Source organism: Lepidothrix coronata, unplaced genomic scaffold (assembly GCF_001604755.1).
Source record: "Lepidothrix coronata isolate B3197 unplaced genomic scaffold, Lepidothrix_coronata-1.0 Scaffold83, whole genome shotgun sequence".
NCBI classification, from domain to species: Eukaryota; Metazoa; Chordata; class Aves; order Passeriformes; family Pipridae; genus Lepidothrix; species Lepidothrix coronata.
In genome coordinates, this window is record NW_016690263.1 from 99,069 (window position 1) to 122,969 (window position 23,901).

The 23,901-nt window shown below is 43.4% G+C and overlaps 2 protein-coding genes across 6 annotated transcripts in view; both read left to right on the forward strand.

Annotated features, from left to right (window-relative positions):
• BAZ1A (bromodomain adjacent to zinc finger domain 1A) overlaps window positions 1-2,366 on the forward strand; it is a 67,640-nt gene extending 65,274 nt beyond the window's left edge. For all 5 annotated transcript variants that reach the window (XM_017820439.1, XM_017820440.1, XM_017820441.1 and 2 more), the window contains 2 exons: window positions 726-813; window positions 1,355-2,366. In XM_017820439.1, the coding sequence (XP_017675928.1) occupies window positions 726-813; window positions 1,355-1,545 (279 nt within the window). In that variant the 3' untranslated portion in view covers window positions 1,546-2,366. The remainder of the gene's footprint in view (window positions 1-725; window positions 814-1,354) is intronic.
• Window positions 2,367-15,736: 13,370 nt separating this feature from the next.
• CFL2 (cofilin 2) lies at window positions 15,737-21,438 on the forward strand. The gene is made up of 4 exons (XM_017820470.1): window positions 15,737-15,859; window positions 17,306-17,613; window positions 17,713-17,789; window positions 17,881-21,438. The coding sequence occupies exons 1-4, from the start codon at window positions 15,857-15,859 to the stop codon at window positions 17,991-17,993; spliced, it is 501 nt and encodes a 166-aa protein (XP_017675959.1). The 5' UTR covers window positions 15,737-15,856; the 3' UTR covers window positions 17,994-21,438.
• The last annotated feature ends 2,463 nt before the right edge of the window (window positions 21,439-23,901 follow it).

Here is a 23,901-nt window from a genome sequence, read left to right on the forward strand (position 1 = left end):
GGTGGGGGAAGTCACATTTGGATCAGATACCTTTTTCTTTTACTCCCTTGCCCTGCTTTGTGAGTGTGACAGTCACCCTAAGCTTGATGCTTACTGGAATTCAAAATTTGTGATCCAAATGACCAGTGCACTTAAAAGTTAGACAGTCCTTTTCCTCCATAAACATTGTTCTTAGTGGTTCTTTATCTCTGATACTTGTGTACAGTGTCCTGCTTGCTGTAGAAGGGTTCACTACCTTGTCTTTAACACAAGTAAATGGAATTTCTCAATTCCATTTCTTCAAAACAATGAATAGTAGTGGAGTCAAATTTGTCATTATTCATGATTAAAGAGCTTTTAATATTGTAATATGTTACAAGAAAATGAAAAGTTTTAAAATCTTGGAAGTAATTTTTGTGCTTGACAGATGGGAATAACTGGAACACCATAATGCTTATCTGGTCATGCAATTTTCTTACAGTTGTTCACAGGGTATTTAGGATTAGATTTATTCATTGAATTGCTGGCTAATGGTTGTTGTGGTCTGCTATTTTAATGAAGCAAAAAATGAAAAAGCAATACCTGAAAACTAGTATTCAATTCAGGAAGTGAAGGTGGTTGCCTAGGACTCCTCTGTTTATTTAAAAACAAAACATGCTTTCTGCTAATACATGATTTGATTAACATAGGTAGAATTTTAAGCTTCCGTTTCTTTGTCTATGAATCCTTTTGTTTGTTTTTTTTAGGTACCAGACTACTATGATATCATCAAAAAACCTATTGCCTTAAATATAATCCGTGAAAAAGTGAATAAATGTGAATATAAGTTAGCATGTAAGTATTGTTTATTGAAAGGAATACTGAACCATGTTCTCTCATTTTAAATTCTTGTCCTAAAATAGGGTGTGTCAGATGATTAGAAATCTGAAATTGTGCTTGGTTTCGGGGTTTGTGGTGTGTTTTGTTTTGGGTTTTTTTAAAGAGCAGTTACTAATATTTTTTTAAATAAGATCCGTTGAACATAGTTCTTTTACTACCAAAATACACGATGTAAAGATAGATAGGAAATGAGCAGCTGTGAAACAACTGGTAATTTCTCAAGCCTTTGATGTCAGTGAGTGTCACTGATGAAATAATTAGAAAATGTTCCTGTTTGATTTGTATTTCCTGTATTGATAATCAGTGAAATTTAAGAACGTTTACATGGCACTGCACCGATACAATGATAGGAACTCTACACACATGTAAAGACATTTTTGTGTTGCAATTCTATGTAGGATCACTGTATTAATTCAGTGGTGTCATACTGCTTTAGCATACTGTTCTCTGATGACTTAAGACATGCTAAATTAATTTATTTCCTTCTATTTACTAGCTGAATTCATTGAAGACATTGAGCTGATGTTTTCAAACTGCTTTGAATACAACCCTCGTAACACAAGTGAAGCAAAAGCTGGAACTAGACTTCAAGCTTTCTTCCACATTCAGGCTCAAAAGCTTGGACTTCCAATCACATCTGGTAATGTGGACCACACCGCTCCTGCGGCAAAGAAGTCACGAATCTAACCTCTGCCTTCCAAAGGATTTTTTGAGGGAATTTATAATGTTCATTAAAATGAATTGTTAAATTACGCAGTCGTCATGTCTGTTTAAAGCAATAACAACTGTTTAACCACCTTGAAGTGTGGCCTGCACTATATTCTCATTGTAATATTAAGCACTCAGGAGAATGTAGGAAAGATTACCTTTGCTACAGTTTTATTCAGTGTCTAATAATTTTGATAGATGTACTGGTTTACAGAGGTTTTGTACATTTTTAATACATTCATGTGTCCAGATATCTTCCAGAAGTACTTTGTTTTTTCCTGCACAAAATAACCTTGTTTCATCCTCTAGATTTTGTAGGAGCTGTGGTATTGAGGGCTTTATCAACTCAGAGAAAATCTTCTGCTGTAGCACAGTTGAAGAAACTGTGTGTTTTTAAAACTTGTGTGAGCATATCTTCTCAACACTACACATGAATGAGTACAACTGCATATCTTTTTAAGTACTGTACCAGTGCTGGCTGGAGGTATTCAGTCTGAGTTTATTAAGTAGATATTTATTTAGTATTCAAAGTAATTTGTGAATTTGTTTTGTATTTATAAAATTTGTACTCGGGGATTAAAAACAACAAAAACAAAGAAAGAGTTCCATAACTTTTTAAATTTTTTCCAGGGTTCTTTTTTGTTTGTTTATTCCCCTCTAACTTGATGATCAATCAATAAATACCTTTCTTGTGTCCCTGACAGTTCTTCTAGCAATGAGTAAATTTACAGGACTGTACTCTAAGTTTCTACATACAACTTTGCAAGTGTACAAATAAAATGAGACATTTTTTCAAAGTATTTTGAGCTTGCACTTCGTTTTGAGTTGTACTGCTACACCACCTTCCCCATTACCTTACAAGGATGAGTTGCTGGAGACCACACAGCAGAATCTGGTTCCAGTGTGAGTACCCCAGCCAGCATTTTTGGCAGCTGCAGCCACTGCGATACCTGGTTTCTGAGAGATGCAAATGTCCATCAGCATGTAAGGAGTAATGTAAGTAGTATAAGTTGTTTGGGTCTTTAATTTGCATCTTTAACAGTGTAAAACCTCACATATTTGTTTCGTTGACCAGCAGCTTCTTCAAACTATCCTTACTATCCTTAATTGTTTTACTTTCAATATTTATTAATTTAAATTTATTAAACTCAGTTTGAGTCAATAGCTTTAGACCAGTCCTGCCCACCTGGAGATATGCCACACTGAGGAAAAAGTATGGTGAATAAGTTTGGGGGTAGGAGTGAGGGGTAGCAAAAGCTGAAACATGAGGCTTCCTGCTGCAGCAATTTTTCTCCCTGTGTTTGTGCTGGGTTATGTCGGAGCTTTAACACCTGAATACGCTCCAGACCTAACAATTACTTGCAATGAAGTTGTGGGTTTTCTTTGGCTGCTATAGTGATTACGTTGCCATAAAGGTGGCAAGGATGGACGTTTCCTTGAGCCTAGGAAAGAGATGGCAATAGACAGGAGACTGATCGGTTTGAAGTGTTGCATTTGTGGGTTGGGGTTTTTTTAAAATTAAAAAAAAAAAAATTGAGAACGGTGGGGGATTCTGAAATGTGTGCTAATACTTCACAGTTTCTGTGGAAGCTTTTCCTGTTCAGAGCCGACACCTCTCTTGTTCCCACAGCAAAGAATGCTAAATTGCATAAGGAATGTGAGCAGCAGAAGACTTCCTTGCAGGGTGTAAGTGGTATCTGATATCCCTGCATCTGTCCTGTCCTGAGGGGTTGTGAATGTCCTGACTAGCAGGTTGCATAAACAGTTGTGCTAGTTCTTGTTCATATGAATAGTCCCCATTGACTTAAATGTGAGTACGTTTTGGGGAGGGGGCATGGTGAGCTGAACAAGTCCAGTTGTGGCAGATGCAATTTAAATAATTTCTGTCCCAAACCTACTCCCAGCTGTTCATTCCTATTGCTCTTTCTCCAGGGTTATTTCATTAAATGGCTTCCTCTCAGCAACACAACTATAATTTTGAGTAGAGATTTTGGGTAGAGCAAGTGGGAACAGTTTAACCCAAATCTCTGCTTGTGACAGTGGTGTTTGTGCAATAAGCAAAGTTATCAATTTGCCATTAAGTTTTGCAAGCTGAAGGCCTCACTTACACACACTGAGGGCAAAATACAGGAAAGCACTCACTTCTCCTTTGAGCAGCTGTGCTTAAAATACTCATGTCTGCTATATGTGCAGTGCTTATCTGACTGTCCTTGGCTTTAGTGGTGCTCACAGGGCATGAACCAAGCCCTCTGTTCCTGGCAGCAGGCTGCTTGAGTTGGTACTTTCACTGAAGCTTTTTCAAACTTCAGCGACGCTTTTTCTGACCTATGTCAAGATGGGTTTTTTTGCTGGCCTTTGGAAAAAGGGGAATTGCTTCCCATCTCCCTCTTTGTCTTAGGGGCTGAAACATTCATGCTCCTCATCCACCTTTTTCCCCCAACAAATCCGTGTCTTACCATGATCATCCTGTTACAACCAGGGTAAGGGCAGTACAGTATCTGTCCAGGGGCTCCAAGCAGGAGTTTTTCACAAAGGTGTCGAAATGGATAGGGTCAACAGCTTCACCTTGGATTCAAACTAATCAGGCTGTACTAGGCTCTTCAGGAAAATATGAAATAGGCTTCCTCGAGCTCCAGGGTCAGCATCTGTCCTCCGAGCAGCATTTTAACAAGATGCAACAGTGAAAGTCTTTTCCTTCTTGATAGCTCCAATAGATATTAGCTCTGGCATGGATCCAGATACTGCTCTACCAGCTGGTTTTCCTGCTGTGCGAATTCTGCCCCTTTCATTTGTGTCAGGGCTAGGAATTGCTGAGTTACTACCCTAGGCAATTTCTTCTGATGCTTTTTGAATGTAACTCTTTAATAACGGTGGAGTCAGCTCCTTTGGACTCCAACCCAAAGGACTTCCTTCCAGGAAATCTCAGCATTTCCTCAAGGCAACTTGCTCACCTACTGGTCACCCAGACTGTCAAAAATGCAGAAAACCAATCCTTACAGTGACTGCTGTTATTGGAAGCAGCCCTTCCTGCCCAAGGAGGATGAGGTCAAAAGGAGAAGGCCTCTTCAAATGCTGGCTGTAGCCTTCTGTGGTGGTTGCAGTCCAGCTGATACTGGTTGTTTGGGTTTAGGTGTCAGCTAGCAACACCAGTGCAGTGATGTTGTTGTGCCAAGTCCCTTCACCTGTATTAGGAGGGAGGTGATCACCTTGACTGGCATATGCAGTGTCAGGTTCACCTGCTGGAAGTTTAACTTCTGGAAGCCTTTAACAATGCTGGAAAGCTTGTGTTGCTTTGGTGGCAGCCCACGTGACAGACGTGAGCCAGCAATCTTCTTTGTGAGGAATTTGGGCTGGGGCCACTGCCCCTGCACCCAGTGCTGGATGACTGTTTTGCAGAGGCTGAGATTTAAAGTATTGTAGGAGAGAGCCCTTTAATGTTAGTATTAACAATAAAGAAAGACAACCTTAGAGCAATCTTAGCAAATACAGGCATTAGAAACCATAAAGATAAGAACCATAAGAAGCAGCTGAAAACCAGCCTGAACTTACATGTATAGTTATAGGGAGGCAGAGATTGTTAGACCTCGAACAGCCCCACTCCGCTTGCTGCAGTCACCAGGTGCTCCACAACTGGCTGTCCCTGCAACTCTCACAGTCCAGAAGTGAAGATTCTTCTATGGATATGTGCAGGGAACAGGTCTCTGGGGACACCAGACCACACTGCAATCCTGCCCAACATGCTGCTGCACTGATAATCTAGTACTTTATGATTTAGGAGATTACACTTCTCATTTATGATTTTCGAATCATTGATGTAACCACTGAATTAACCCTTACTGTGCAGCAATCTTGTCTCTTCCAAGTTTTATCTGTATTCAAATAAGTAACATCTAACACTGGTCATGTTACCTACTGTTGATCACTGTCATAACTGATCGCAGCAATTCCAGCTAACACTTCTTGAGGCTACCAAGGACTGTTTCTACCCTGCAAAGGCCTTCCTTCTCACTCTAAAAAAATTGCAGTGTCCAGATGATTGCAGGTACTTTTCCATATGACATTTGGCTGTAACTCCAGGAGATCTTTTCCCCTGCACTGCTAAATTGCCACCTTGATCTTCACAACAGTGACTTCTTGGTCTAGTTCTGCAGAGGGGCTCCTGGTGCTTTACCCAGCCTGCTGCAAGGAGATACTCTGAGACTTCTCAGCCTGCTACAAAGTAATATATTCTTCCTCCTGCCCTTCATCAGCAACCTACTTCCCCTAATTTGCTGCTTCCTTAGACAGTGCTCTGTTAAAACTTTGCCTTGAGGTGCTCAGTTGTGTATATGTCCAGTATCAGGCCTGCGTAAAAAAAAACCCTTGGAGAACCTCCAGTTACCACCAATAAGAAAGCTTCCCATTTTTTGGGCACTCAGGTTTGAAGACAGTGTTTGGATTAAATCTGATGCAAAAGGTAAAATGACTTGTGCTGCAAATCAAAACAATTATAAAGACAGATAAGTCAAATGATCACCTTGTTTCCCATCTGTTTCTTAATAGGGATGTGGATGTAGCACCATCCCTAAATGTGTCTGTATTTGTGGATGTATGAGTACATACATATGCAAAGTTTTGAATTTTTAATGCTCTAAGCCACTGACTATTAAAACAATGGTTATCATTCATGAATCATAGAGCCATAAGTTTGGGTTGGAAGGGACCTTAAAGATCATCTCGTTCCAACCTGTGTGCCATGGACAGTGACACCGTCCACTAGACCAGATTGCTCAGAGTCCCATCCAACCTGGCCTTGAACACTTCCAGGGATGTGGCATCCACCACTTCTCTGGGCAACCTGTTCCAGTGCCTCCCCAACCTCACAGTAAAGCATTTCTTTCTCTCATCTAATCTAAACCTACCCTCTTTCGGTTTGAAGCCATGCCCCCTAGTCCTGTCACTACATGCCCTTGTAAAAAGTCCCTCTCCATCTTTCTTGCAGGCTCTCCAGTACTGGAAGGCATTTTGGAATACATTAAAATGGGCATCAATACAAGCTCCACCTGAAATGTTTTCAGGGGCAGAAAGCCACGGGCTGCATATGTTTCCCAAAAAGTGCACTGAGGCCAACTTTAGGTTTGTTTCTCTACCATATAATAGAGTGGGTTTGTAGCACTTCTTTTCTGGAATATTGCTGATATTATTTTAAATTATTTTTTTAGGTGCAACTCCATCTTTAAATTCTTTTTAGGTATGAAGGAAGGGAAAAAAGTGTTTCCTGGGTCCCCAAAGACAGGGCTGTATCAGTTGCTGCCCTGCAAGAGACTCTGGGTACAGCCAGCAGCTGGCCAGGCTGGAGGTGCTCGGCCCATGTGAGGTCCCACAGCCTTTGCCAGAGGGGGTAGAAGGCAACAATCTCCAGCACTCCGCCTGCAGCCCCCTGCTTGCTCACAGGGTTTATCCAGCTGTTCAGGTCACTTGCTTTTGATGATAGAAAATTTTGATTGGGCCAAGTTTCCTACAAGGATGCTACATGACAGCATACTCTCCAAAGTGCTGGCCAGTGGCCATGGAAGATCAGCTTTCCCTTCTTTCTTCTCTGCTGTTGTTCGCCTTTCTTTTCTTAGATTGGTTTCAAAGAACTACGAAAGAAAGGGTCTTTATTTGACTAATGGATGCTGCTGCATTAGCGTCGTGTTCTAGAGCTACTCTGGTGCTGTGTACTGCCTGGTTTAACTATGCCATGTGAAGGGACTGCAAATGGCATGCTTGTGCCATAATTTCCCTTGTAACAAAGTTAGAAGGAATCCTCTACAAGGATTACCCTGCTCTGCTAGGATAACATGTAGTCCAACTTGAGCTTTATCAATTTGCTAGTCTTAGCTTACCAATTTATTTAGGCTTTATATAGGCAGTTTCTAGATAACAATCCTATAAAAACCTGTTTTATAATCTATAATTTTTCTCCTTCAAGCACCTTACAGATGAAACTAACCTGGAGAGGATTTTGAAGAGACAGGCAGTGCTGTGGCTGCTGTGAATCCTGTGTTCGAAATGGCAGAAATGGGAGCCAGGATGCTAAAATGTTTGGGTTTTGGATGGCAGTTCTGCATTTGACACTAGGCAGTGTGGGGATTTGCCTGTGGGATCAGGGCTTCATAGTTGCCTTTCGTGAGCATTCCTGTGTAGATCCCACCATCAGTCACATGCTGGGCTCTGCAGTCCTGGCACCACTTGTGAGCTGCTGTCACCAGAAGACACTTCTGCACTGACCGCCAGGTCCCACAATCCAGCGATGATTATAAATATTCCTGTGCCTCAGTCATCCTAAAGCCCATCCTCAAGCACCAGAAAGTGATCTCAACTCGTGTATTTAGCATGTTAGGCTTAGCTAATGTTTTATTTTTAGACTGCTATCTGAAAAAGAAAAACTGAACAGTTTTTAAAAGTACTACAAACTTTTTAAGCACCACACTTTGTGAGGGGCCTTTGCCATGCTTGAATAGGTTTAGTTTGTGCGGTTTTTGTTTCCATAGTTGTTGCTTCTAAGAGATTTCTTAGAACCAGTCCTTGGATTCAACCTTCATCAAACACAATTTCCTTCAATTCAGATGGAATGCTGCAAACTGACTCTGAGGTCCGTCTAGAGCAATTTTAAGAGTACTAAAACTCCAGAGCCAAAAGTGTCCTCCTTTTTTGTCTGCCCTTTGCAACTTGCAATCTAAAGAGGCCATATGAATTAATCTCCCCAGTCTTGGCACTTTTGTCATGGCTTCCTCCATCTCCTGGAGAGGATTTGATCATTTGCTGGTGATTATTTTTTGTATTGCAAAGATGTCTCCTTAAATCAGACCTGCAATGTCATAGAAGTGTTGATCATGATTAGAAACAGTCCATTTTCCAAGGAGTTCATTCCAATGTGATGACATAACCCCAGCAGGAAGAGAAGCACGGAGTGATGAAGGTTAGTAGCAGAATCAGGCCAAGGCTGCAAGATTTGGGATTAGTGCCCAAAATCTGTGTACAGTCTGTGTACAGTGCTGCTCTGCACTTGTCCAGGCACAGAAAAACAAGGATTACTTGTCCCACCAGGAACCTTGGCTGACTCGGGGGGCCCATTTTTGGGGGTCTTTTCTGTAAAAACTAACATAACAAAGTTGAATCATTATACTCCTCATGTGCCAGCCAACCCCAGCATCTTCAAGGTCTGTAAGCATCTATCCTGAAAGGAAAGAGCTTTTGGAAATCATTGCTACCTTTTCTTGGAGGTGTGCCAATTTAAATTGTATCATCTGCTGAGATGTCTGACCGCATCCTAACTTTTGGCAGTTGTCCTCCTTCAAACCAGGATGAAGCAGTTCAAGAAATGACCCTTTCCAGCTGTCCTGCTCCTCTGCTGAGAGGAGTCACTGTTCTGTGGCTCAACAAGTTTTCAGAAACCTAAGTAAGATGAAAATACTGCTAGAAGAGTTGTAGGTGTGGACTTGACTTGGGTAAGACTACTGTTGTCCTTACTCCTTCTTTGTGTAAGATCTGTTATATTTAGATACTAAATATAATATTGCAAGCAAATGAAGATCCACCTGTTGAGCTACAGCACAGAGTAAGGAAACAGGCTATATTTTTATCTCCATTCTGATTTTAAAAAGAAAGAAAAATGTCTCCTTCTGTGCCATGGCAAGTCTATTGAAATTCTAGCAAAAGAAGCAGCAGAATTTGAATTCCAAAGCTTGGGGAAGGGCAAACTTGTAGACTCTCTGCATAGGGACTATCACTAAGACATGGGAGAAAGTGTAAAAATTGCTGAGTGCTGCTGCTGCATGTGCATAGCAAAAGAACACTACAGCAGTTAGAGACACATGGCTTGAGTGAGCAGTATGACAGTGCTGAACACCCACTGTAGTAAGAGACAACTTTCTTCTGGTGACTAAGGCAGTGAATTTTTGCCATAAACTTGAAAAGGTTAGCTAGGGATGAAATTGCTATAGGAGAGGCACCTCCTGGGACCATTGCATTGATTAATGTCCCCGCTAACCTTAGGCATCCCAGTTTTATAGCTCCGCTAGAAATTCCTGACAGAAATCAGCAAAACTGTTAGCAGCATCTCCTCTATGTTACTCATGCATGTTCTTGAATAGTGCCGGGGAGGAGTTTGGAGGCTGTTGGATTTGTCTGCAGCTGTGAGCGGATGCTGTGGGCTGGGGGAAAGGCACTTAAATAGGAGCTCCCAGGCATGACTTCCCATGGGTTATCCTCCTCTGGGCAGCAGCTCCTCTGCTGCACTCACAGACAGTGAGGATAAAATAACATATTTCAAATTAAATGCAATGTGCTTCAGCCCAAAACAAGCTGGCAGTACGTTTCAGTTTTTTTCATACTGGTTTCACAGCTGGCATGCTCTTAGTATAAGAGATTTTCACTTTTAGGGGACTCTGCCATTGGCTCCTTTTATAGGAAAGAGTTACATGTATGAAACAAGGACATAAAGGGATTATCCAGGTTTTTCCAGGTGACCGATACATCTAGCAAATTACACCCTTGCTTTTTAGCTGCTTGAAAACATTTATGGACTTTTATCTTATTAGAATATTTAAATAATAAATTCTGTATCTTGTTTATTGTTACAGCCTATTCTTACAAAGCCCTCTGGCAGCTCTTCCCCTAAACCCGTTACACAGCTTAGAGGTCAGCTACATACACCTGGTTTTCTAAAAGTCACTTTGGCTGCCTTCTTGCCATTTCACTGTAACAAGCATTATTCTGGGACATACAGCAATTACTGTGCTCCCAGAAAATGATGCTGCTTTTTACATTTCCTCTCTTTAGATAGGATCTACCATATTGCATCCATGTCTGCCGTATAGCCAGGGTTCTACCTAACCATATGTACAGGTATGTATCTCTCCCTGAGAGCTGGAGATAACAGCCAGCATCAAACTCCTTGAACCTAGTGTTGTCAGAGGATGCTTATTGAGAAGGAAAGCCTGACCTTGCTGTTTGCTTGAAATAGATGTTTCTAGAAAATAATTGTTCTGCCTGATCTATTTTTCCTTCCTTAGGAGGAGGGACGGTCTAGGGTTTAAGGAAGGAATGGGGATATAAACCTGCCTGTCCTGTGCCTGGGCTCACCACAGCCTTTCTGGGTGACCCCAGGCAACCCATCAAACAAGACAAATAATACTCATCATCAGGCAGGGATACTTCATTAATAATTTTAATAATGAGCTTTGGGACTTTGGAATAAAAATGCTACAAGTAGAAGTGAAAGAAAAAACCCAAACAACCCCAAAACTGTCTTTAACATGGAAGAGAAAGTTGTCTGAAAAAAAGGTGATTAAATTGAATTGATACAGTCACTGGATGATCTTACAAATCCTTCCTTACCTGCTGTTATGCTGTAAATTTATCTCAGCTGTGAACAACAGGCAGACTTGTGAAGAAACTGCTCATGGGGAAAACAAGTTTTGCAGGGCATAAAAGGATTACAAAGGCAAGCAGAGTAAATAGTAGTTACTTTTCCTAGTGCTACAAATCTGCAAATCTTTGTGAAAGTTGAATATGTGCTAATTTACAGCCAATTTTTATGTTCTGTTTTTATTAATAAGCCTGAGTGAAGTTTCCCTGTATTTTAGACTTCAGGGGAATTTTTTGTTCTGTTTAGCCATTTTTCTGCCATTAGTTTCCATGTTTCTCTCACAGGAGGAACTTTATTTCCTTTTTTTGCTATGTTTAAATACTATCCCTAGAATGATGTCATTACAAGACATAACATTTTAATTAAATCTCTCTTTTATTGTCCCTTGACCAAAGACAAGCCCGTGACTGCCCGGCGTTATGATTCACTGGTACGCGTGAGTGACCAGCACTGAGAGTCACGGCGGGAGAGGGGGAATTCCACCCTGCCCCGAAAAACATGTGGTTGCTGCTCCTCGAGCATCCACGCTGGCCCTACTGGGCTTACGCTGCTGCTGCTTCCTACTGCCTCCTTCTGCCTGGTCTTCTGGCGTACAGCCATAGACAGCTCGTCCAGGGAACGCGAACGGCTGACGAGCTTTCCAAGGGAGCGGGGAGGAAAAAAAAAAAAAGGCTTTTCTTCAGCCACATCCCTGCACAGGCTGAAAATCAACTCCACTTGGCAGGGAAAGGTGCTGCTTAACCCAGCTGAACTATCCCAGCACTCAGCCGGCATCGCGGCTTGAGGAAGCGCAGCCCAGCTCTCCCACCTTATCCCCGTGCTGCTTCTCCCGGGAAGCCTCCTGGAGCCCTGAGTGGTGGCTGGAAGGCGGTGGGGAAGGCAGGCAGCCCGCCCACAGCGGGGCGACAGCTGGCGCGCTGGGGCTGTGAGCGTGGCGGGACCGTGACTCAGCCGCAGGAATTCCTGGCACGGGCAGCCGGGGCGCCCCGGAGGGTGACGCAACGGGCACGGCCCGCTCGCATCCCGGCCCGACTCCTGGGGAGCAGCCGCCAGCACCTCGCTCGTCCTCAGCCCTGCCCAAGCCATTAAGAAGTTGAATGATAGCTTGGAGCCCCAGAGGGATTTTGGTACCACAGAGGTGGATGAGGCTGCTTGAGCCAGCAGAAGTGACCCGTGGAGGAGGGACAGTGGAACATGGAGCTTCCCTTAGGGGGAATCTGCCTCCTGGTCCGACAGCAGGACTTGCCAGAGATCCGTGTCTCACACCAGCACATGCATCCTGCCCCTTGCTGCAGGCTTCTGAGTTTGCTCACAGGGAGGCACTGCAAATGTTGCTAACTTACAGCAAAATCGTGCCAGGATCCACCACTTAGGAGTCAAATATATTTACTGTGTAATTTTTTAAAAGGAATGTATCTGCAGTATAAGGAAAAACAGAAAAACTCAGTGTTTGCCTTTCACTGAGGTTTTCTCTAATACTCTCTTACGTTGCAAACAGATTTTATCTTGCATTCTTTGCACTTTCACTAAAAATACAGAATTGTTGGAGGAAAACTAGACATTTTCCAGGAGTACACAGGAGAGCGAAGGGGAAAAGGAAATGCTCTGAGCAACAGATCTCATCAAATGCAGTTTCCCTATGGAATTCTCTCTCAACAGGTTGATTTTTGAACTGAATGGTATTAAGATTCTCTTTTATTTCAGGGTACACCTATGCAACTTTCTCTCCTTTCTCTTTGTAGTCCCCTTCCTGAAGATAATCTGACTACACCATAACAGCCCTGAGGTCTCCTACCTACCAACAGGTTCCTGAGTTGAACTGGTAGACATACAGCCCCACTTTCTTCTATCTCAAATGAATTGTTTTATAAAACTTAATTACTTAATTAAGGATCTTAATTACTTTTGTGACCTCTATTCTTCTGTCAGATTTAACTCAAATAAGCTAAGTTAAAAAGTCACAGAGACAACGACTATCCCAACTGAGAGAGGCCAAGCAGAAGCCTTACTTCCATGGGAAATGAATCTGAAATGGTAATGTTGAGTTCAGTAAGGCTGACAGAGAAGCACAGAGGATGCACAGCATACTGAAGGAAAGGACTGTGATATCAGAGAACTTCAATGTGGCAACTTAGTCCATTATAATTTCTCACCAATGAGCATCCAGGAGTGGAATCTAAACAAACAGTGCCTTCTGCTTCATGGTGAGTCATTTCTTCCATCCGCAGAGGGTGAGGGGAGGCTTGGAGGTCTTCCTTAGAGGCATGTGCTCCGCAGAGGGTATCATTCACAAAGCTTTTAGTGCTGCTGCTGCTAGGCTCTCTGAATCATTGGGCTATTTCGGTGGTGCCTGGTGGGATGCAGGTTGTGTGGCACAAGGGTAGTGAAATGCGGTGCTTCCTGAGTGCAGCGAGATGCCAAAGTGGGGAACTAGCTGTGTCTGAGTGTGCTCCAGCAATAAGATTTGCTTGGTCATTATTGCTTTTGGCTGGATACTGGCCGTTTCTCTAGCCTCCAAAGTCACCACTGGGCTTTGTCACAAGTTCCTTCTCTGATCGCTGCAGTCACCTGGAGTCCAAAGTTATTTTCCTTGAAAATGAAAAGCAAAGCTTTCTGTTTACCTGTGACCTGTTTTTCACCCCTGAGAAATGCTCTCCAATTCTGATAAACTTCTTTCTTTCTCAGAGATTTCTGTAAAGTCATAAAATACTCCTTCTTCAGCCTGTGCTGCCTCTATACTCTGATGACTGCCAAGTACAGTCAGTGATGTGCAGCAGCAGCAGCCTTTAGTGCCTGGGTGCCTCAGGTATATACCTTGTGAGGTAAAGACAGTAGCAAGCACTTCTGACTCATTATTCAGTTTCCATGGTGTTAAAGACAGAGGTTGAGTCATGTACAGTTTTGGATTTGTCATCCTTGGAGCACCTACCCAGATGTACAGCTGTGGAGCTGGTAACTCTTTTCCCACTTTCCCCTTTTGTTTTACGAACCTGGGATGTGCAGTGCAGAGGCCCCATGTGGGTGGCTGAGGGTGCACTGCAAGGGCACGAGATTATGGCACTCACACACAGCAGTTTCATGGTCTTGTGCACACATTAGAAGTTTGCTAAGGCCATGGCAGTGACTGTGGTCACTGGCACTGGGGCATGTACGGCACACATTCACAGCTACAACTGCTTGCTAAGGAACTCCAAGCTGCTGCTTGCCTCCTGACATTGTGTATGGCTGCAAGGAACTTCGTCTGGGACACTAGAAGGGCATGTGTCACACACAGCCTGCTATGACATGCTGCAGTGCCATGAAGGCTGGTTTAGCAGACATTAAGCCATCCTGATGATGAGGATTTGAAACCCTCTAAGACCACCCCAGCCCATGACATTGCTCAAGAGCATCAGATAACCAGGAATGGGGCCGTCAAGACTTGAGTCTAACAGATTGGACATTTTCAGCTCAGTGGTAGCAAGGAGTCCTGAATGTGTGGCTGGAAGGAGCTGAAGAATAAATATAGTTCCAGATTAGTGATTTCAAGGCTGATGGAGCAAATTTTGAAAATTGAGGAATGCAATTCAGTCTTGAATTCTGCATTCAGAGAAGGCAAGATGTAACTCAAAAAGGATATTGGAAACAGAGAGGCTCATCTGGTCAATATGGCAGTGTATAATAGTGGAGAAAGGGGAGAAAAAAATCACACATCACTCACACAATGCAGTACGAATGTATATATATATATATGTATATATATCAATACATGCATGCTGAGAAACGCTAGCTTGCTGGTTTCCACCACAGTACTAGTAGCAATTCAAGTGTTTTGGGGAGACAGCTGACTGGCCACAATGCAAGATGGGGGCTCCCAGGTACATATGTTTGAGGTCCTGCATCTTTAGGATCTCCTAGTTTTCAGACACACCAGTTCAGTGAGCTGAGAGCTGCATTGGACTGACAATCCTCTTGTCTACTTGGATGAGCTAAAATACTCCGTGTTTGTTGTCCTGTCCGGCTCAATATGGACAAGAAAAACACTGTCAGGACTGTTGTCCTTGTTTTCCCGTAAGTCATCTTCCCATCTTTTAATGCTGCACTTTCCGCCCTGCGTGCCGTGTCCCGCCCCACAGTCTGAGCAGCGCTTCCCAGACCGCAGAAAGGGCAGTCCCAGCGCCAAGTCGGCTGGCCTTTCCCTGCAGAGCGCGGGGGCACCGCGGCAGCAGGACCGCTCCTTTCCGAGTGGGGACACACCGCCGTCTGTGCCGGCTCTGGGGCGTGGGCGGGCAGCCTGACAGCCCCCGGCGGTGAACAGGGGGCCGCGCCAAGCCCGTGCCTTTAGAGCAGCAGAAAGCACCTCGGCCCGGGGAGCGGAGCCGGGCGGGCGGTGCGGGGCAGGGCGAGCAGCGGCGGCTCAAAGCGGCCGCGCCGCCATCGAGCCCCGGCCTGACGCGCCCACCGGCTGCTCGAGCTCCGCGGCCGGCGGAAGGGCCGCACTGCCCTCCCAGCATCCAGGCCGCACCGCCGGGGCAGGCCCGTGGCCGGCCAGGGGGACGCCCGGGGCTGGGGGCACAGGCTGGAGCACCCACAGTGCAGCACCAGCACTGCCCGCGCCGCGCGGGCGGCCGAGCAAGACCGCACCGCCGGCGGGCCCAGCCCGGCTAGCCCGGCCCGGCCCGGCCCTGCCCTGCCCTGCCGCGCGGGGGCTGGCCCAGCGCGGCCCGGCCCAGCGCGGCCCGGCGGCGGCACGTGGTGGCGGCGCGGCCCATGTGACCGGCCCTCCCCGGCCGCCGCGGCTCATCCCCCGCCCGGCCGAGTCCCCGCCCGCCTCGCCCCCAGCGCAGCGCAGCGCTCTCTGCGTGCAGCAGCCCCGCACCGCAGGCAGCAGCCGCCGCCGCCCCGGGACCCGGCGCCATGGTAAGGGCGGCGCGGCGCGGCCTGGCCCAGCGGGCGGGGAGGGCGGCGGAGGCGGCCCGGCGGGGCCGAGTGGGGGCCCAGGGGGCTGAGCGGAGCAGGCTGGGCCCGGCGCGGCCTTCGGCGGCCATTTTAGTCTAATTTTAGCCGGGTGCGGGGGGAAGGGGCGGCGGGAGCGGTCGCGGGGCAGCGGCGGGCGGCGGGCGGGCCGCGGCGGGGCCGGGGAGCGGCTGGCGGGCCGGCCGGGCGGCGCAGCGCTCCCTGCGGCACCGCCCGGGTGTGCGAGTGCCCCGCGATGCGGGCCGGGCGGGGTGGCGGGCCCGGGGAGGGGGTCCCGCACCCCTCCCGCGGTGCTGCGGCCGCCCGGTGCCCAGGCCCGAGGGGCGGTCGGGCGGGAGCGCTGGGGCCGGGCGGGGGTGTCGGCGCGCGGGGCGGCGGGACGCCCGTCCGTGCCCGCAGGCGGGGGCCAGCCCCGCGAACAAAGCGGGAAGAGGGGCAGGCGGCGCCCCCGGGGACAAAGCCGGCGGCTCCCTGTGAGCCGCGCACCTGCCTTCCCTCCCTGGGCAGCCTGCGCTGGCAGCGCCCGCCTCGGCAGATGTAATTGTTGGACCGAGAGCAAGGGCGCTGCAGATGGGCTGAGCTCGCTCGCTCGCTCACTCGCAGTGGGGTTTGCTAAATTACTTGCCTTTTGCCTTGAGCTCCCCGTTTGCCCTGCTGGTTTTTTGTTTCCTTCCTGCTCTAGGCTCGTGTTTTGAACGGCTTCTGAGCCTTATGGGGAGCTGTACAATTGTAACGATTGTAAAATTCTAACAGTTTTTTTTTTATATGAAGGAAGAGCAGTCAAACAATAATCCCGCAGCAGTATGAAGTAAAATTCGGGAGTTCTTAAGGCGTGGTGTTGAAGCTGACACAATGCAGAAAACATTTCTGTTGCTTGTAGGGCCTTACCTCACCCAACAAAATGAGAGTCATGATAATGCTGGATGTGAGCTGCTGCTGTAACGTTTGTTCCACTAAAAAAAACAAAAAACCAAAACCCCAAATGAATGACCCCCCTCTCATCCCAACCCAAAATTATAAACTCCTCCCATATGTTCAGTTCTTACCCCCATCCCTATTCGTCCCCTCCCCCCCAGATAAGCCAAATGCATGATAAGGTAAAGGAAAACTGCTTGAGTAGTACAGTTGTGTGCCTAGTTGTATGATATTGCTATCCATAATTGCAGCTGAACATGCTGAGATCTGCAACAAGAAACTACCAAATATATGCCTCTTTATATCTTCTGCTCCAATCCTGCAAATACTCTTCAATTTGTAGTGTGTTCAGGTTGAGTATAGTATTTTTATTCTTATGAGGGCAGACAGACTTTATCAGCACTGTGGGCTATCACCTCTTCTAGCAAGTGTTAATTTTGCTGTTTGAATTATTCCTTTGATCTCATTTTACAGGCTTCTGGAGTAACAGTGAATGATGAAGTCATAAAGGTTTTTAATGACATGAAAGTAAGGAAATCTTCAACCCCGGAAGAGATTAAAAAAAGAAAGAAAGCTGTTCTCTTCTGCTTAAGTGATGACAAAAAACAAATAATTGTAGAGGAATCAAAGCAGATATTGGTTGGTGACATTGGAGATACTGTGGAGGACCCCTATACAGCCTTTGTGAAGTTGCTACCTTTGAATGATTGCCGATATGCTTTGTATGATGCCACATATGAGACAAAGGAATCTAAGAAAGAAGACCTGGTATTTATATTCTGGTGTGTAAAAGCAAAGCTTGCTGTTAAAATTGAATATCATGGAGCTATTACTGGATGACTGAATAACTGTTTTGTTGTGGTTTTCTTCTTTTTTTAAAGGGCTCCTGAGAGCGCACCTTTAAAAAGCAAGATGATCTACGCAAGCTCTAAAGATGCCATTAAAAAGAAATTTACAGGTACTGACCTAAAAATGTTTTGCTCATTAATTATAATGGCATTTAGATGTAGAGGTTCTCACAAGTACATTGTTGTCCGTCTGTCTTTCAGGTATTAAACATGAGTGGCAAGTAAATGGTTTGGATGATATTAAGGACCGTTCAACACTTGGAGAGAAATTGGGAGGCAACGTGGTAGTTTCACTTGAAGGAAAACCCTTATAAAAAGACAGACAAGTGCCATCTGGATCTAAGGAGCTTCCATTTCTGCAGCTCGTTCAATTGGAATAGTATTAGTCTCCCCATCCCCTCCCCTTCTCAAAAAATAAGTCCCTTCCCTACTGCCCTGAAGGAGATGTCATTGTTAAGCAGTCTACCAGTGATTGCCATTAGACTGTTTAATCCTGGTAGTTTTATGTAGGATCCAAGGAATGCTTTCACGTCATACTCTTAGCCAAAACTGACGTTGCAGGCATTCCTTGCAACATGTACAATGAATGTGATAGTTAATGTAAATAGTCTAGCAGACAGCAAAGGGTAAGCTAATTGAATGCCTTGAAAGTATTGTCCACTGGTCGGATGGTAGACTCTATACAGTATTACTTACAGTTGCACTTGATTGCAGTTCCATGAGGCTCTTGTGCATTCATACACCTCACCTGCCTTGACAAGCCTATTTTTGTGACATGGCAGCACACAACACTATGCATTTAAAGCACTTTTTTGTAATATGTTTGACCCGCCCCCTCCCAAAGGAATGCCAATTAAGTTGCTGTAACTGTGTCATCAGATTATTGTAGTACCTCAGTTTCATTCCTGTTACATGCATATCTTTATAAATGAAGTAGCTGTTACGATGCCTTTTGTTTTCCATTGAATGTACACTACTGAACAGGAGTAGAAGTTATCTGTTTACCATGTGAGTCTTGAAACACTAAAGTTTTGTAAAACATCAGTCATGGTGGCAATTTCTGTATTAAAAAGAGCCTTAAATGGAACATTGTTTTTTGAGATCAAAAATTGGCCACGTTGCAATAAAACTTGTGGCTTATTACAGAACGTTGCCTTGTTTTCATTGGAAAATATAGTTTTTAAGTGTTTAAGCATATTTCAAATAACTTCTGTGGAAAGTATTGTAAAGGTAAACAATCATTAATCTCATCTTAAGTAATGCAAGTTTTTAATACTGATTTAGGCACTGCTTTACAAATCTTTGTGTCTCTGTTCTGACCGTTCGATAAAGGACCTGCTCCTAGTTTACCGTTCAAGTAAAGAAGCTACCACTACTGGAGACCATTATTTCCATGAAACACTTGTGTCAGAAATGTAAAAATACGAAGTAATTAACCATGCAGTGTGTTTCATACCTGAATGCTCTTAAAGTTCTACATGCCAGAGTAAAACCTTGCACGAGCTCGACGCCTTTTTCGGTAAGATGATGTGTAATGACAGTTATGTGCAGAGTATGAAGCCAGGAAGGAATTTTTGTTTCTCAAGTGTTGCAGTTAAGACTGACTTGGTACAAGAAATAGCCTAAATGAACCGTTCTACTTGTTAGCTTCTATGTAAATAGAACTGGAAAGTGTTTGCCACTACTGAGGCTTGCATTGGGGACGTGTTTTGGCTGGGAGCCAAATAATGCTCTCCTTATAGAGAATTTGATCTGCTCTGTGCGAGCAATCCTCCGTTAGCCAGAGCTATTTATGGCAAACACATGCTTTTGTATCTTGTCATCGTTATCCACAAATGGCAAAACTGGACATGATTCTCCTGGTATGCGTAAAGGAGTGCTGTTAGGCAGCCACTGGCAGCTGAACTGTACATGCTGCTAGAAGGAATGCTCTTTATCATTACCTTATTTTAAAAAGCTGGTAGAGTAGAACTGTGGAGCTTTTAAATACGGGCCCTTTATGTTCAGTCCATAACCCTTTTTCAACAAGGAAGTAGATGATAATCCAAAATTTTCTTTTATATAGTTTAAATAACCTAGTGGTGCTGTGTTTAGGCTCTCTTGTCCTGTAGAACTTTAAGACTTTGTTTCAGGCTTCTGGCTATCCCTATGACTTGCACACCTCATTGTGTTAGCTGTTCTATGTAGACGAAACTTTACTAGAATTTAACTAAAAAGGCATGATGACCACTGACTTACTAAGTGTATTAATGAGTCTTGGTTTTGTTCTACAAAACTCTCCTTTCAGGTACCTTTTAAGGGTGAGAAGTAACTGATGGTATGCATGTTGTCTAGATAAAAAACCCCTAACTTTTTATTTCTCAAAATAGTCTATTTCTGATCATTCATGTTGTGTGCAAAGCCCAGTTTAATGTAAAGATCTTTGTGCTTTATGTTTGACTTGAGTTCAGTACAGTAAAATGCAATTATCTTTTAACTGATTTTTCACAACGGATAAATTGCTTCTTTAGAAAAAGCCAAAATGGAAAATGTTAAATTTTAATAAACCATTCGAATTTTCACTTTAGACAGTAAACTTTTTTTAAGCAGTACTGTGTTTAAATTTATTGTTTGTCTCTGCTGCAAACAGTCTGGAAAAACGTCTGTGGCTTCTCAGTTGAATATTAAAGGGTTTTTTTTTATTTAAAGTAGTTTAGGTGTATATTCACTCAGTCCAAGTAGCTATGAAATTGAAGCACAAATTGTATTTCTGTAAGATTCCTACCAAATTAAAGTTTTGGATCCAAAAGGATCAGCCTGCCTTCAGTTTGTTCTTGAAATGACTTACTGACTGACTGATGAGGGGTCCAATTCAGATGGCTTGGCTTTAAAAGAAACAAACAAAAATGAACACAAACCAAACAAAAACCAATAAAGTGCTACAGAACTGTTACTGTTTGAATTATATAAAGCAAATGAGAGACAGCTGGCATCTGTTCCAAAATGGTTTGTCAGCTGTTGTTTTCTGTCATTATGCAAAATGGTGAGGGCCTCATTGTGATCGAGAAGTGGAGGAAAATCCTCTCAAGTTGAATATCTTCTGTGTATCTCCGTGTAGACGTGACTTTCGGTATCTTGGCTTCAGTTATTTTATTGATAAAGAAATGTTAAATAAAATTTTCATGAGAGTAGCTTGTGCAGAAATGGCATTTTTCTTCTAAAGTATTTCAAAGCCAGCAGTTATTCTGTTTGATTTGGTAAATCCTGGAAGAGGTATAGGCATATGGGTTTGATTTCTCCAAAAAGGGAAATCAGTCCAAGACTAGAGTGTGTAGGTGAGGTTTATGCTTGTGGCGATTTTTGAAATGGAAAGCTTAAATTTACACGGACTTGAGTGTAAGAATCGCTCCTAGTCACATCGTGAAGTGGATTTTGAGTATGTTCAGTTAAAACCCAAAGTGTTTCTCGAAGTAGAAGAGTGTTTTCCTGCTGTAGCATTCCCTTGAGTGATGGAATACAGCAGTTGCCACAATTTGATAATAAGCTTTACTCTTTTATGCCAATTCCAGTATAAACCAAATTTTCATTGTCTGCCTATTTTTTATAAACTTCTGTAAGTTCCTCTTAGTTTGTGGTGGCGAGTTAATGATTGTAGAGTGAAAACATGGCACTAATGGTGGATCAAAGATCATCAATGTAGCACCTGTCTATGAGTATTGAATTTCTTTGAAATATTTCTGATTTTGAAAACCTGGTATAAATAAAGTTAATTTAAATGTCTTCAGTTGTTGAGTTTGTTTGTGTGCTGGGCAGCACTTACACTAATCTCTTTGCTATTGTCTTTGGATTGGGAGCAGCCTAGACACTGAAAGGAGAAGTGGTGGAATAGCTGGATTTTCATAATGGGTTTCACCTGCCACATATTCAGTTCAATACCCAGCTGTAGCAAAAGCCAGCACCAGTGGCTCTGGAGATGGCTCTAAAGAAGTTTTCAGTGCGTTAGTGCTGGATAACCTTTTGTTGGATCCTGGCACACGTGTTCACAAAATTAGATGGCTTTTTAAAAAAAAGTAGCAAAAATTATGTTTATGCTGACAAGTCATTTTTTAATACTGGGAAGAAAGTGAACTGATGCAGTCTGAAAAAGGTGACTCGATGAGGAATGATAAAAAGATTATCCTTTTGGTATCAGTGGTATCTCTCTTGTTAAAAGTAAAATTTCTGACATCTAGGAATTGATTATCTGGAAGAGAATTAATTTTGTAAACAAAACTGTCTAGAAACAGCTTCACTGGATTCTCTGGAGAAGGCAGACTTTTACACTCTATATTATCAATCTCTTTAGTGTTTACCTAACTTAAACTTTCTATGTGACTATAGGGGGGGCATATGTGAGAATATGCATTAAAAAAGAATGCAGGGTGTCATTTTGAAGTTTTTTAATACAAATTACTGCTTAGTTAAAAAAATATTCTATTCTTTCAAAATCAGTATCCAGTGCTTGATACCCTGTTGAATTTGGACATTTCCCTGCCCCACCTCCCATGCTGTTAAATCTGCAATAACCCCCATACATCTTACTCCTCCTTGCATTGTTTATCTGTGCATTCTACTAATGACATCTGAAAAAATACTACAGTAAAAATTAAATCCTTTCATAGGAAAGTCAAATAGGTAACATAATCTATGTTGTTTGATGATTTAATAGAATTGTCTTTTTAGACTGTAAAGCTTACGGAAAAAAAAAAGTGCTAATTTGGAGGCACAGTAATTTTGACAGTCCTAGAATTCTGTGATTGTCTTTTTAATGTGTCATTGTAGGTTGATGTTTCTATTGTCACCTTTGCATCATAGTTACATAGAAAATGATTGGAAAAGAAACTTGAAGGTGCTGCTGATTATTTTTAAAAGTTTCTAAATGTCAATTCAAAATAATACACGAACTTCAATTTCCTGCTGCTAGCTTAATTTTTATTCTTGTGTGAACAAGCTTAGGAATGTATGTGTGGCTGTAATCATGCCTCTCCTCTTCCACCTCTTTATTTTTAAAAACAGCTGTGTCACTGCAAATCCCTACCATCTGCCCGCCATCTTCTGTAAAGCTTTACAGACAATCTCCACTTGTACCTTCTAGTGTCTGTTTTTCCCCTCTCTTGTTTGTGATTGTAGGGGTTTGATATAGAAAAACTAACCGCTGTAATAAAAGCTCCTCGAAAGCTTTTCTATTATGCAGAAAGTTAAAAGCATCAGTTAGCCTCTGGTGAGCACAGCTGCAGGGTATACATTGGCTTGAAAAAAGAGATGTGATTTTGAGAACCAGTTTAGAGAGCCTTATTTGTGTCTGCTTCCTCTTAGTGGCAGCACTGCTTTCATCTGTGACCTTCTATTAAGGCTAATGTGAGAGCTAAGCTTTTCGTCCATTTTGGCTGTTTCAACAGAAAATGGAATGTGCATATAGAAACCAAGGTGCAGAAAGGCAGAGGAAGGTTTAGAAGCAGCAGTTTTCCATAGAGACCTGTACATCTGGTGGTGGGGGGGAAGGGGTTACAGCAGAGGATTTGTTTCCTTTTAATTTCAGCAGGAGCTTGCAGCTGTAAAGGCTGAGCTTATGTTATCTTTTGCTCTGCCTGAACATACTGATTCCACAGTCACAACTGTCTCAATGCTTTCATGCAATGAAATGTGAAAACACAGCTCTGTGTCAATGAAATGTGGTTTACTCCTACAAAAGCCCTGCTACAGCAGGGCTCTTGGTTAGCAATATCATATGGAGATATGCACCTAAGCTGCATTTGAACAATCCTTTAAAAATGTGTGGGTTTTGGTTACACCAAATACAGTAATTAAGCTATTACATTGGGGATGAGAATGAACGGGCGGAGTTCTTAATTAGGTGACTGCGAGTGACAAACATAAGTCATGGTCATATTTTTGAATCTCAGCCCTGTTATTGAAGTGGGACTTAAAAGATGATACACTTCCTGGTCCACAGAATTTATTCCCTACATACATTCTTTTAGGAAGCAGTAGTATAATTTTAGCTCTTCACCAAATATACTGATGCAGAATCTGTCACCCGAGGGCTTTTATTTGTCTGTGTTGATGAATTCCTTTTGTAGTGCTGCATTATTTCTCTGCATCCACACTTCAAAATCAGTTCCCAGAACTCTCCTTCCAAGTAACCAGAATTCCTAAACAATATTTATTCTGTGTGACTAAAGTAGAAAGGCATCTTGTAGAACA